The sequence below is a fragment of the Mobula birostris genome, chromosome 23 (assembly GCF_030028105.1).
Source record: "Mobula birostris isolate sMobBir1 chromosome 23, sMobBir1.hap1, whole genome shotgun sequence".
NCBI lineage: Eukaryota > Metazoa > Chordata > Chondrichthyes > Myliobatiformes > Myliobatidae > Mobula > Mobula birostris.
The window spans coordinates 15139177-15153135 of NC_092392.1; the positions used below are offsets into that span (position 1 = coordinate 15139177).

The 13959-nt window shown below is 38.0% G+C and overlaps 1 protein-coding gene across 1 annotated transcript in view; it reads left to right on the top strand.

Annotated features, from left to right (window-relative positions):
- Nucleotides 1-13959, top strand: part of fbxl13 (F-box and leucine-rich repeat protein 13) — a 165365-nt gene that overhangs the window by 30230 nt on the left and 121176 nt on the right. Inside the window, 3 exon segments of the mRNA XM_072241187.1 lie at nucleotides 1422-1531; nucleotides 2592-2696; nucleotides 11750-11845. Of these exon segments, the coding sequence (XP_072097288.1) occupies nucleotides 1422-1531; nucleotides 2592-2696; nucleotides 11750-11845 (311 nt within the window).

Sequence of the window (13959 nt, forward strand, 5' to 3'; positions counted from 1 at the left end):
TGAAGCCTTGCGCGGGCACCAGTGCGCATGCGTGGCTTGCGCATGGGTGTACGTGCCGATTTTTTTCTACAAGTCATTTTTGGCGATTCTTTTTGGGCAGTGGCGGTGTAAATCACGACCAGAATATAGGTGATAAGTGGCTAATACACTCAATTTCATCTCTAAAAGGGTTTATCTAACGAATTTAATATTAAACACACAGCGCATATTTTCCTCGCATGAATATGGTGATAAGTCAATTATCAGGGGAGGACAGGGGAGCTTGAAGTAAGTGTTGAAAAAACTTCCAGTAGAAGTGATAGAGGCAGGTTCGGTATTATCATTTGAAGAAAAATTGGATAGGTATATGGACAGGAAAGGAATGGAGGGTTATGGGCTCAGTGCAGGTCGGTGGGGCTAGGTGAGAGTAGCGTTTGACACGGACTAGAAGGGCGGAGATGGCCTGTTTCTGTGCTGTAATTGTTATATGGTTATATAAGTCAATAGCATCATAACATTTTAAGTAACGTTTGGATATTAAACACACAGCACCTATTTTCCCCGTATGAACATATAAAATCATTCCAACACACCAATTTCGCTGAATCAGTGGGAGCCCTGGGCTTGTTTCCCTGCAACAAGATGGTCCCATCGAGGGGTGATGGGAGACAGCGATACTTGAAAGGGGTTCCTTATGTCCAGTCTATTCTGCAATTTTGTTTTCGTTGCATTCATTGCAGAGATATGTTGGAAATAGAAGCAACATTTTCAGTGCTTTCGTGGCTACCTCAGGATATTCAGCCTTGACTTTGATCCAGAATGCTGGCAGAGATGTTATGTCAAACATACTTTTCATCCCGCCGTCATCTGCAAGCTCGAGGAGTTGATCTCCTTCCCACGTTGACATGGATGACGCGCGGATCATGACCTTGAGTGTGTTCAAGCTCAACAGTGGGCGTGACAGGGAATGAGGAAAGGTGCAGCTGACTCATATCGCCAAATCATATCGTTTCCTCGCGGCCCGGTAACGCATGCTTTGCGGCCCGGTGGTTGGGGACTGCTGCTGTAGGACAAAGAGCTGAAATTTATACTATTCTGTACAGAGGTGTTTGTTCTGGGTATTTTGTTCAACTTTTGAAGTTTTTATTTCAGGAGGTCGATTTGAAACATATCTTTGAATTACATAAAGTATTTAGTTTACACAGTTACAATGTAGGATCAGGAAAATCTGAAGTATATTCTTCTCGTCATAATTCTGTTTTTCCTCTATGCCTAGCAGGTACATTTGAATGTTTTGATGAACGTTGATCATCTGTAAATGCTGATATGTAAAGATGCCACAAACCACCTTATTATTTGTTGTTTTGAGTCACATCTTCTTGTGTGTTAAGATATAGTGCCAAGACATAATCAGGATCACGCATAGTAATTTTTTTTTCTAGTGGCAATGGACCATATACGCCATGTCAATGATCAACTTCTGGCCAAGCTCATTCTAAGGGAGTGGAGTGCAGTGACAAAAGTGGCAAAAAGTACACGAGAATACTTTGAGGTAAATAATACTCCAACACTTCAATGTATTAAAACGTATGTGAGTATATATACATCATGCTTGTAAGCAATGGAGGAACAGGTTATGTTTGAAGACACCTACAGTTGATTAATAACCAACACAACCAACGTGAATTGAAAACCATGCAGACAAAGTAAGAAATATATTTCTGTAGTTTTTACATGTATTTATCAGATATTTAAAAGATTTTCAAACAAGAGGGCAAATGTTCATTTGGAGCCATAAACGTATTACCTGCCACATTATTATGATCAATAAAAAAGCTTACCAAGGCTTATGTTCAAATACTTAAGATGGCCTATAGACCTTTTACATAAGAAAGTAAGGAGCTTAATACTCATTTAAGGTGACTTTTACAGTACTGGTTACTCAGAGGCAGCCAATGCTGATATCAGTGGTGCTCAGGAAAATGTAATTCTAATAAGGCAGCAGTGATGCTGGTGTATAGTTGGAAATGGGATTGTGTTGAAGGTTGGAAACATCTGGGGCCTGAACCTCTTTATGTTTGTAATTAGAGCCAGGTCCCATAACATGGTCTGGGAATATGGCTAAATCTGGGGTCTGGAATTTGGGATGGATATGAATCTTGAACTGGCGATGGGTCAGAACTGGAACCACCGGGAGTCTGGAGTGTGGGTTGGTAAGCAGCTTACACAGAGGTTGGGAACATTGAAGGCCAGATTTTGGGCTAGGTGAGTGGCTGGAGTGAAATCCAGTGTATAGGCAGAGTGTACTGACAAAACCCGGGTCTAGAGTGCTTCTATGTTTCAGTTATAGCCATGGAGGTATTGGCTGCCATGAATGTCTTTAGTGTCATTACCAATGGCCTCTGATATCTTTTTTTTACAATTTGTGGGAGGATTTAGTGTATATTATCATTCTTTCATTTATTGCTGGGTCTTAGTTCTGGAACTCCAAATCAACAACATTGTAGGATACAATCACCAGAAGGACTGCATTGGATTAGGAAATGGCTCAAAACAACTCAGAATTGCAAGGAAAATAATTTTTATAAATTTTGTTCCTGTTAATTCCATAGCAACTGGAACGAGGGGAATTGGAGGATGAGACTGATATACTATTGGCAATGCCGGCAGAAGAGAAAGATAGGATTTCTGGATTTCCATTGGCAGTATCACTAAAGGTTGTATTCATTTTAATTTTAAATCCAGTTTGTTTTGGAAAGATATTTCTTAAGAGGGTTCAACTAATACCGTGTTTACTAAATTTTAAATCCAGCTTGTTCTTTAAAGACGGCTCTTAAAAGGCTTTAACTAAATCCATGTTCACTAAAATAAACAAACAAGTATATACATATATATGTAATCACATCAGGAAATCTGGCATGTTTTGAAAATTCAAATGTTACTCTAGATATTAATCAGAATTTCAAATGGAAACATTTATTCTAGATATATTGTAAAATTCTGATGGAATTAGATGGCAATATTTGTGTCTCATTGCTCAGGTTGTAGTGAAATTGAAAATCTTTCTGAGAGCATCAAATATAACATGAAGTATATACTCTCCCAACTGTAGTAGAACTAAAGAAATTGTAACTTATAAATTAAAAGGTTCATTGGGTAAATGCAAACACATATACAGTATGTATATTGGCTTAAGGCCAATGGCTTCAAAATTCGAAGTAAGTTTATTATCAAACTATATACATGTCACCATATGCAACTCTGAGATTCATTTTCTTATGGGTATACTCAATAAATCTAATAACCATAATAGAATCAAAGAAAGACCACATCAACAGGGTGGACAACCATTGTACAAAAGACAACAAGCTGTACAAATACAGAAAGAAAGAAAAAAATAAAAAGAATCTAATGATGATAGTAATAATAATGCAATTCTGAAAGAAGTATACACCACTAAACTTAAATGAGAGCACAACCCAGAACAACGAAGACATTATTACTGTTGAAGAAAAGGTTAACAAATGTAAGAGTATGACCCTCCATGAAAAACATCCCCATGATCTGAGCAGACTAGATGTTGACAAGAAAGCGTTGAATGTCTGGCTCAGAGTTGGAGACCTCTCCCCAGAAACAGCGTTTCTTTGTGGCAATACAGGTCCAGGTGGTTAGCACAAAAAAATGATTTTAAAGAAACCATAATAAAAACCAGCAAATTCAAGATGATAAATGTAGAAAATGCTGAGGAAAAAACAGAAATAATCCAACACATTACAGGATCCTGTAGCAGTTTCACACAATCTGGTTACTTACACAGGCACAATCAAGTGCCAAACAGCATTCATCAAAATCTTGTTTTAAAATACAAACTCATAAATGAAATCAAACCTTACTATAAATGACAGCCTGATCCAGTTTTAGAGACAGAATACCATGAATTATATATTAACCGATCAATTATTACAGTTATCAAGATAAACCGCAGCATTTCTCACGGCAACTGTGGTTTTGTTGAGCTTTAAAACCACTCTCTAACTTACTGAATTGGACAAAAATACAGTACCAAATCAGAAACAACTAAACAAATTATACCTTAACATGCCTATACATGGACGATTTGAAATTTTATGCTTCTTCATCAGCAAAGCTAAAGCAATTAATTCAAATAGTAAAACTATTTTTGAAAGATATAAACATGAACTTTGGAATGGGTAAGTGCAGAACATTAAACATAAAGAAAGGTGAAATAGAGCTAGTAAAATATAAAACAGTAGCAAGATACCATGTAGTGAATGGATGAATATGAAAGGTACAAGTATTTGGGTTATCAACAAGCAAAGAAAATATACTGCAATAGAGGGAAAACTTTTATTATTAATTTTTTATTGCAACACCAACAAATTACATTCAATACAACCAGTTGCCAATTACATTTTGACTGTTTAACCCAGACATCCCCCAACCTTCATCACCATCCCCCCTGCACCCCTCTCACCCCCCAATCCCTCTCCCCTCCGCCAATCAACTGAATAGTAGTACATACACAGACAAAGCATTCCTATTTTAACAAAAGACCTTTAAGTTAGATATCAAATTTGTCCACATCATGATTGTGTTTGGTCGTGTATCATTTGCTCTTGCTGATGAAAGTTCCAGGTAAGAAATGTCCAAAAAGCTCCGAAGCCAGTGAGTATTTGAAATATCATGGGGAGGTTTCCAACGCTGGACTACAATCTTCTTAGCTGCAGTTAGGCCTGCCAGCCAGATTTTGCGTGTTTTTTCCGTAAGGGAAAGGTGGGAGTCATCATTTAGAAGATGTACAGCGGGGTCCATTGGTAATTGTACCCCTGTTAGTTCTGTAAGAATACTGATAACCTTCCCCCCACAAACCAAAAACCTCTGGACATTCCCATACAACATGTATAAAAGACCCAATGGCTCCATGGGGGCAAAATGAGCAATAAGGGTCAGGAACCAGTCCCATTTGATGCCTAATTCTCGGTGTTAAATATGCTCTATGACAAAATTTCGAGTGTATATACCGATGTTTTGGGTTTTTCGAAGCACCGACAGCATTATCCCAAATCGCATCCCAGTCTAAGTTTTGTCCCAATTCAGATATGTCCCTATCCTAAGCTTTCATTCCCGATGTGGGCATAGATACTATCTGTCCTGGAGCACTCTGTATCCAACTTAAAATGGGATGGTCCTTTAAATCTGACCCCCAAGGAAAGCCATAGGCTTTACAAGCTGATCTTACTCAAAAGTAGAAGAAAAGAGAAGGTTTATCAATATTATATCGAGATATCAGTTCTTGAAAGCTAAGGATAGTACTTGCACCATTAGTATCTTGAAGAGTAGTAATACCTTTATCCTCCCAAGTTCTGTTAATGAATGGTTCCCTCCAGATAGAATACGATTATTGTTCCATAATGGAGATGATTTGCACCATATACTTTTAAATTCTAGGAATTTTTCTGCTGCTCTAAACACTTGTAGTATATGGGTTAAAATTGGACCGTAATACAAATCACATTTTTTGATAAACATACCTATAAGGAGAAAGTCCTTCAATCTTATTGGTGCTAATAGCTCTTGTTCTATATTTTTCCAGGACGAAACCTTATCCTCCTCCATCCAATAGCTAAGACTTTTTAATACAAATGCTCAGTGATACAATTTAAAATTTGGATATGCCAATCCCCCATTCGACTTTTTGAATTGTAGAGCTGACCATTTTATATTGGGTCTTTTACCATTCCAAACATAGTATCATAGTCAGGAGTCCAGTTTTTGCCAATATCCTGCTGGAGGTGCAAGTGGGATCATTGAGCTGATCAAATTAATGCGGGGTAAGATGTTCATTTTAATGACCGATATACAGGCCGGGACTGATGCTGGCAGATGTCTCTATCTATTAATATCTTCTATTTTTTTTTCTGAATTAAAGAGTAATTTGTTTTAGCCACAGATGATAGGGAAGTATTAATTTTAATACCCAAGTAGAGGACTTCATTTGTAACTTTAATCTGGGGAGGAAGAGACACCTTACTTTTATCCGTATTAATCAGCATCAGTGCTGATTTTAACAAATTAACTTTGTATCCTGAAAGAAATCCAAATTGCTCCAGTGTTTTTAAAACATAGGGGAGAGTTTGTTGAACATTTGCCATATAAACTAGTGTGTCATCCATGTAAAGTGATATTGAATGCGATGTTGTACCTATTGTAATAGGGGAGATCTGAGGAGAGTTTCTAATTAAATGTGCGAGCGGTTCAATAGATATAGTAAAAATTAAAGGAGACAAAGGGTCCCCTTGTCGTGTGCCCCGTCCTATGTCAAAAAACTCTGAGAAACCTCCTCCTACACATACTCGGGCTGAAGGATTAGCATACAGTGTTTGAATCATATTGATAAATTTATCCCCAAACTTAAATTCTTTTAGAACTCTCCAAAGATATGGCCATTCAAGGCGATCGAACGCTTTTTCAGCATCTAGAAATAGCAGGCCACAGGCGGGCGGGATTTTATGTATTGCACTCAGTATGTGTAAGAGCCGGCGAATATTATCAGATGCGAGACGCCTTTGATAAAGCCCATTTGATCTGGGCTAATTATTTTCCCAACTACTATCTCAAGTCTACTGGCTAAGACTTTGGAAAATATCTTGAGGTTGGCATTCATTAAGGAGATTGGACGGTAATTGGCACACTCCAAGGGGTCCTTACCGGGCTTAGGTATAACTGTGATCAGGGCTGTGTTTAGATCTCTATGGAAAGCACCATTTCCAAAAGCATAATTTAATGTTTCTAACCATACTGGTCCAAGAATATCCCAAAGCGCTAGGTAAAGTTCCACAGGTATGCCATCTATGCCTGGTGTAGAGCCCTTATTTGTAGCTTTAACTGCTTTGAGTAGCTCATCCAGTGTAATAGGAGAGTATAGAGTTTTGGTGTCCTCTAATGACAACGTAGGGAGGTCTAATCCACTAAAAATATCTGTGAAGTCATTCTTAGAAGGAGCTGAGCCACTTGTATACAATTCTTTAAAGTAATTCTTGAATATCTCATTTATTTCCTCTGTTGAATATACTACTCCACGTTTAACACATCTAACCGCTGGTATAGACCTTTTAGTTTCCTGTTGTTTGAGCGTTAGAGCTAAAAGATGGCTCAGTCTGCTGCCTTCTGCGTAATACTTATGTTTGGTTATATGGTTCATATATTCTGCCCTGCTTCTTAATAAATCATTTAATTCTGCTTGTTTTGTTTTGAGCTCGTTTTCTTTTGTTATGGTGTATCTCCCTTTGAGATAATTTTCCAAAACCTTACATTCTTCTTCTAAGGTGGAAATCTTTTGAAGCTGGCTTTTATGTAGGTGAGAACTGAACCATATGGCATTATTTCATAAGAAAGCCTTGATGGAGGCCCAAATCACTGTCACATCTGAGACACTATTTTTATTTAAATTTATAACTTCTGTCAGTTTTGTTCTCAGTTGTGATAGAAATTCGTCGTTTTTTAGAAAGGTGGAGTTAAACCTCCACCTAGTAGCCTTATTTTTAATTTTGCCATAATTAAAAGTAGATATGACTGAGTTGTGATCAGATAGATGTCTGGGCAAAAATTCTATTGAGTGTACTAAAGGCAGCTGACTGGGGGATATAAGAATGTAATCTATCCGAGAGAAAGTTTTATGTCTTGTGGAGAAGAAGGTATAGTCTTTAGCAGGTGGATTGTGCACCCTCCACGCGTCCGTTAAATTTAAATCCGTTAGAAAAAGGTTAAGTGCTTTGGAAGCAGATTCTTGAGAGCTTGATATAGTTGAGGAAGATTTATCGAGATTAATGTTTACTAAAGCATTCATGTCTGAACCAACATAAAGTTGGTAGTCACTTAACTTCAGTAATTGTGAGGTAATTGAGGGAAAAAATTCAACCTCGAATATAGTTGGGGCATATAGGCTAATGAATGCAACTTTTTTACCCTGAATGGACATGCAGCAAAAAGCTAGACGTCCTTTATTTTCGGCGCCCGTCCTTTCAATTGAAACATTAATATTACGTCTCATTACTATCATAACTCCTTTCGTGCGAGTACCATCAGCTGATGCCACAATGGGTTTATAAAAATGGTTTTGAACCCTGGGAATGCCATTAGGTTTAAGATGTGTTTCCTGTAACAGCGCAATATCTATTTTCTTTCTGCGTAAGAAATCTAAAACCTTTGAACGCTTGTAGGGAGAGTTTAATCCTCTAACATTAAATTATACAATAGTAAGATTTTCTAATTTATCTGTTGTTGTAAATTGGTGGTGGAGCCCTGAGTTACCCCCTTCCCACTCTCCCATCATCCCTCCCATTCAACTCTTTGTAACATCTGTGAGTGTCACTTAGCAATGTCAGACACTGAACACTGACATCAACCGCCCCCCTTCCAGTACCAACAAATTAGAAAGGCAAAGCAGTTCTCATAGACAATTATATCAAAGAGACAAGAAAAAAGAAACCTGGACAAACCCGTTAACCCATATAAGTAAAAAACGTTTCCGTCTCAAATATAGTATATAGTAACATATAATCAACATCCCATCAGCTTCTTGCAAGAAACTGTCGCTTCAATAGACCGTCACTTAGCGATAGCACCAATGACGTCTTATCTGGTGCCCAGAAATGTAAACAAGTCTACTGGAGACGTAACATTCTAAAGTTAGTCAGAACAACCTGCTGTTTTTCAGCTTCATTCTTGATGAAGTATTACATTTGGGTATATTGAATATTACCTTAAAATTCTGACCTGCAATAGTCAGAAACAAATTGGCCCCTTAATTAACTAAATACAAAGGTGCAGTGAATGACTTTCCGATAAAAGAATAACCAGAAAACTTCACACCTAAAATGTTAATTTGCCCGTGCTTGTTAGATTGCGCATACAGGCTAGTCCGAGCTTTAATGCTGTTCCATCTCCTCCCGAGGGGCGTGTGGACTTTGCCCAGGGTCTTCTTCCATATCTCCCAGCACCGATGATTTCAGAGCTTCTTTCGCTTCCTCTGCCGAGTTAAATGACATCTTCATGCCCTTGATATTCACTTTCAAGATCGCTGGTTATACGAGGAACGAGTTGATCCCCTTCTGTTGAAGTTTAGCACGGATCTCCGTGTATCCCTTCTGTTCCTGCCTTGTGCCGGGGCTGTAGTCGGCAAAGAACTGCAGCTGAGTACCATCAGGAAGAGTAGGTTTGGCTTTCCTCGCACCCTCCAGGATAGCCTGCCGGTTGGTGTACCGTAGAAGCTTAAAAATCATGGTCCGCGGTCTTGAGGTGTTGTTGGAAAAGATCCTATGTGCTCTATCGATCTCCAGTGGAGTGCTGTGGGAATTCTTGAGTGCTGGAATCCAATTAGGCAGCATCTTCTGGAGGTAACCTCTTGGATTGCCGCCCTCAGCGCCTGTTGGTAAGTTGACCAGCTGCACATTGTTTCTCCTGGATCTGTCCTCCAAGTTGTTTAACTTCTTCCATATCTTAGACACCTCCGCGAGACAGGAGTTAGTAACTTTCTCATTCTTGCGTAAGCAAACCTGAATGTTGTCTATTTTATTGAAGACCGTGTTAAATTTTTTAGCATGAATGCCCGCTTGCTCCTTTAACGTCGGAGAATGCTATATGCTTCTGTATGGGGTCAAGAGCGTTTTCCAGTGACTCCTTTAGCATGTGGGCTACCGTTTCTTGCAGCGATTCCATCTCCCATTGCCATTATTTGCTTAATTAGCATAGCTATTTCTTCGGATGAATCGCTAGCTGGGTGTCGTCTGCTGGTATCTTGTTTCCTGGTTGAATTTGGATCTTTTTTTGAAGCCATGTCTTTAGTTAGATCTTTCTCCAACTCAACCTTGTATTAAGACCGTCTATAAGCCCTGAAGAACTTGAAAAAGAAGGGTTGTATGTCAGCGCTCAGTGCTGTGCTGCCATCTTGCCTCACCGGAAGTTGAAAGCTTTTGATAGAGTTTACTTCAAGGCTCAAGATTACCTGCCAAAACAGAGCTCAATAGTAAAAATATAACAAAGGCAATGAGCACTTTTGCTATACCCATGTCAACATATTATTTTGGCTTAATATCTTGGTCCAAAACCAAACTGGAAAAGTAAAGTGAAAACTGAAATGACAAATTTTAGAAAACACAATGTACACTTCAACGCACTCAGATTAATATTACCTGGGACAGAAGGAGGAAGAATAACAGACATAAAAGATTTACACAAGTCTGATAAAACTTCTAAGGATATATTTTCATGAATGAAAACACAATACAGCATACCAAGTGAGCATATGAAATTCTGATAAGAAGTATACACCACTAAGCTGAAATGAAAGCACAGCCCAGAAAAATGAAGCAATTATCACTATAGCAGAAAAAGTTAACCGATGGGTGAGCATGATCCTCCATGGAAGGCAACCCCATGATCTGAGCAGACTAGATGTTGACAATGAAGCATCAAATGTCTGGCTCTGAGCGGGAGACCTCTTCCCAGAAACTGAGGTGTTCCTTGTGGCAATATAGGACCAAGTGGTTAACACAAAAAAAATTATCAAAATACCAACAAATTCAAGATGATAAATGCAATAAAAGCCAAGGGAAACCAGAAACAATCCAACACATTACAGGATCCTACAGCAGTTTAACTAAATCTGATTACTTACACAGGCATAATCAAGTGGCAAACATCATTCACCTAAATCTTGTTTTTAAATACGAACTCATAAATTACACCGTACCTTACTATAAATACGAGCCTAATCCAGTTTTATCTCAAAGGAAAGAGACATCTGAATCTTGGAACTTAACAACACCAGAATCTGTTAGGCTTGTTCTGTCTATGGTGTTCAAAAATCTTTGTGGCCTTATGGGGTATGGTTCTTAAAATGGAACAGCCAATTTCTCATTTGATTATGGGAAGTCTTTTCAACATTGGAAAATTGTATTCAAAAGCATCTTTAAACACTGGAATATAGAGCCATAAAGGCAAAATTATGACCTATATTGCAGCAAGTTGAGCATGAATGACAGGAGTAAGAACTCCATTTCAGCAATCATGTATATAAAATAGAAACTCAGGAAACTCTGGCAATCAGGAAGCATTTGTGGAAAAGGTAACAAATAACTTTTCAAGTTAGAGACCCGGGAACTGGAAAAGAGAGAACAAACAAGTTAGTTTTAACTAGTAGAGACATTAAGAGTTGTGGATGGCTTCCTTCATGACCAGGATGCTATTGACTGCATATAGATTGCCATCAGAGTAAAAAATATCAATGAGCAGCATTTATGAATAGAAAGGCTGCTTCTCCCGTCTCTGATCATAGAAACAACATAGCTGCTTTCTGATTCACCAGTTAGCAAGTTCCAAGACATTTAATTCAAAAGTTGGGTTTTGAAACACGTTTGTTCCAAATAAACAGCAAAACCCAAATATATGTTGAAGCTACTTGCTAGGAAGTTCAAACGTGCTGTTTTAGTGTTGCAGTAGCAAAGACCTGAGAAGTCGATAATAGCATTGAATCCCCTGCATTAATATTTGGTTTAGCTAAATATTGTTAACTCTTATTACAAATGTTACTTTTTAAAGAGATTCGCAACTTGAGAGCTGTAATCAAGTCAGAAATAAGGTTAAGCGATATTGAATTAAGTTATAGAAAATATGAAAATATGTCAAGTGCAATTAATAGTAAATTGTCCTGAAGTTAACTATTTTCTAAATATTATTTCTTCCCTCTTAGATGTTTAGTTACCTTGGTATTATGGAGCTTGCAAGATGTGCGCAAGTGTGTCAATCGTGGAAAGTAATTACACAGACAAGTTCCCTCTGGAGCAAGGTTTGTTTAATGATCAAGAACTAACATGATTACTGAGATAATGCTGAGGTACATCCTAGGATGCGCTGGGACACATCATCAGTGATGTAACCTGTGGTCGTTGGGCGTTTCGGGTCGTTCAACATCAGACATCCTCACCCAGGCAACACAGCCAGGGTTAACCAGGCCCCAGCTTGAGTCTCAGTAGTATTGGTCCACGGGTCACACTTCTTGATCCATAGCCGTCTGGAGGCACGCTCAGCAGCCTCTGTGACAATCCTGATGGCTGTTCTCTTTGCAGATCCATGATGCCAAGGAGAGAGTAGGTTCTGCAGAGTGATCAGCCAGCAAAACCTCCACACCCCACCTCTATAGGCTTACAATGCAGAAGTTTCCATTTATGGAGTACCTTGTAGCATGTATTCAGATGTTCACTTCCTTTGGATGTTTGGGCAGTAGGGATTTTCTATGTTGAGGTTGATGGCTTTTGATTAGGAAGGTTTAGATAAATTGACTTGAGGTTCAGAGCAGCTAACAAAATGGCAGATTAAGCTCAGGGAAGTTAATAACCTATGCACGTTTCTATGTCACCTCTTTATTCTGTGTTGGTATAATGACAACATAAAATAGAAATTTTATTTTTCTTGGTGTTCCAATTATGGCTTAAGATGCTCATAATAAGTTGGTTGAAATGACTGTTTTAAAAAGAATACCACTTGCAATTGCAAATTACATCGCTTGACATACATAGGACCCCAATAGTTAAAAAGTAGGAAAGTGAACAGGAGATGTACATTTCTAGTTCAGTTCAACAAGCAATTTATACAGTAGATACAAAGAACATGATTTTTTTTTGGAGAACGGACATCATTCCAGGTGATACCAAGGGTACAGAAAACAGCATTTCTTGATTTTTTTTAAATCCATCCATATTAACGTCATGTTCTTTGGTTCAATGATCATTTTTCTGATCAAGCACTTTGAGCTGTTTACTTGCTCATTTCCAAAGTAAAAGGCTTGTTTACACTTGGTGCAGGCAGGATGCCAGTTAGGGCAATGGTATGCTCCTTCCGCAGGATGTGGGAGATCAGGGAAACTTCCATTGTTCCTAATGACTACACTCTTGGGAAGTGTTGTACCTCCCAGAGTTAAGGACTGGATGTGGATGCACTTGAGATCATCTGGTTTGTTGAGAGCTTCAGAGTTAACGTTTTAGTGAGGTTTTCACACCAAAGGCGCAGGTTGTGATAACTGAGTGATCACCAGGAAAGTGTAGGCAGGCAGTGCAGGGTCCCCTGTGGCTATTCTCCTCAGAACACTGATTCTTGAGAATTTGGATAAAACAGGTTTTAATTTTGAAAAGAAAAAAATTTAAATGTTAAGAAATCTAAACTTACATATTTGTAGAACAAGGTCTCAGCAATCAAGCAATATTTCAGTGCAACCTCCTGATTTTGTAATTTTTTCATAAAACATGTGTTTTTCCTGTCATTAGTTTTTGTCAACACAGTCAGACACAATAAAAAGCTGATTATTCCTATTTATTTCCTTACATGGATTTAGAGCTTTTAAATCATTGTGTCTACACCATAGGTACACATATATACAGGTACTGTTAAATGTTGAATATTCACTTTTGTTCACTTTTTTATACTATTTCACGTGTACTCCTTTAAAAATTCTTACATCATGCAACTTTTATCATTAGCATTAAATATACAAAATAACAATTTTGGACATAAAAACACACTTTTAATTTTAAAGAGACAATTACTTTAATAAATCAACTGTTTTGGAGGAACAGATTGTAAGCATATTAATTTAAAACAAAGAAAGTTCCATCGGACCGTGTTGACTGAGACCTGACAGTGGTGGCAGTGGCCTAATTACAACAAACAGTTCCAACCTTTTCATCACTCAAGTCAATGCTTCCTTGCTTAGCAACTTTATTTAACAATTTGGTACAACAAATTACAATTTGTCATATACATTTTATCCTTCTGTAAATACTAACAACAACAGTAAACAGCAAAGTAAAAGCTATAGTACAACTGCAATGTTTAAGCATAAACATCAGAAAACACACCAGGAGCTAAAAAAAATTCCATCCATTTCTGGGGTTGAAAATCTTCGAA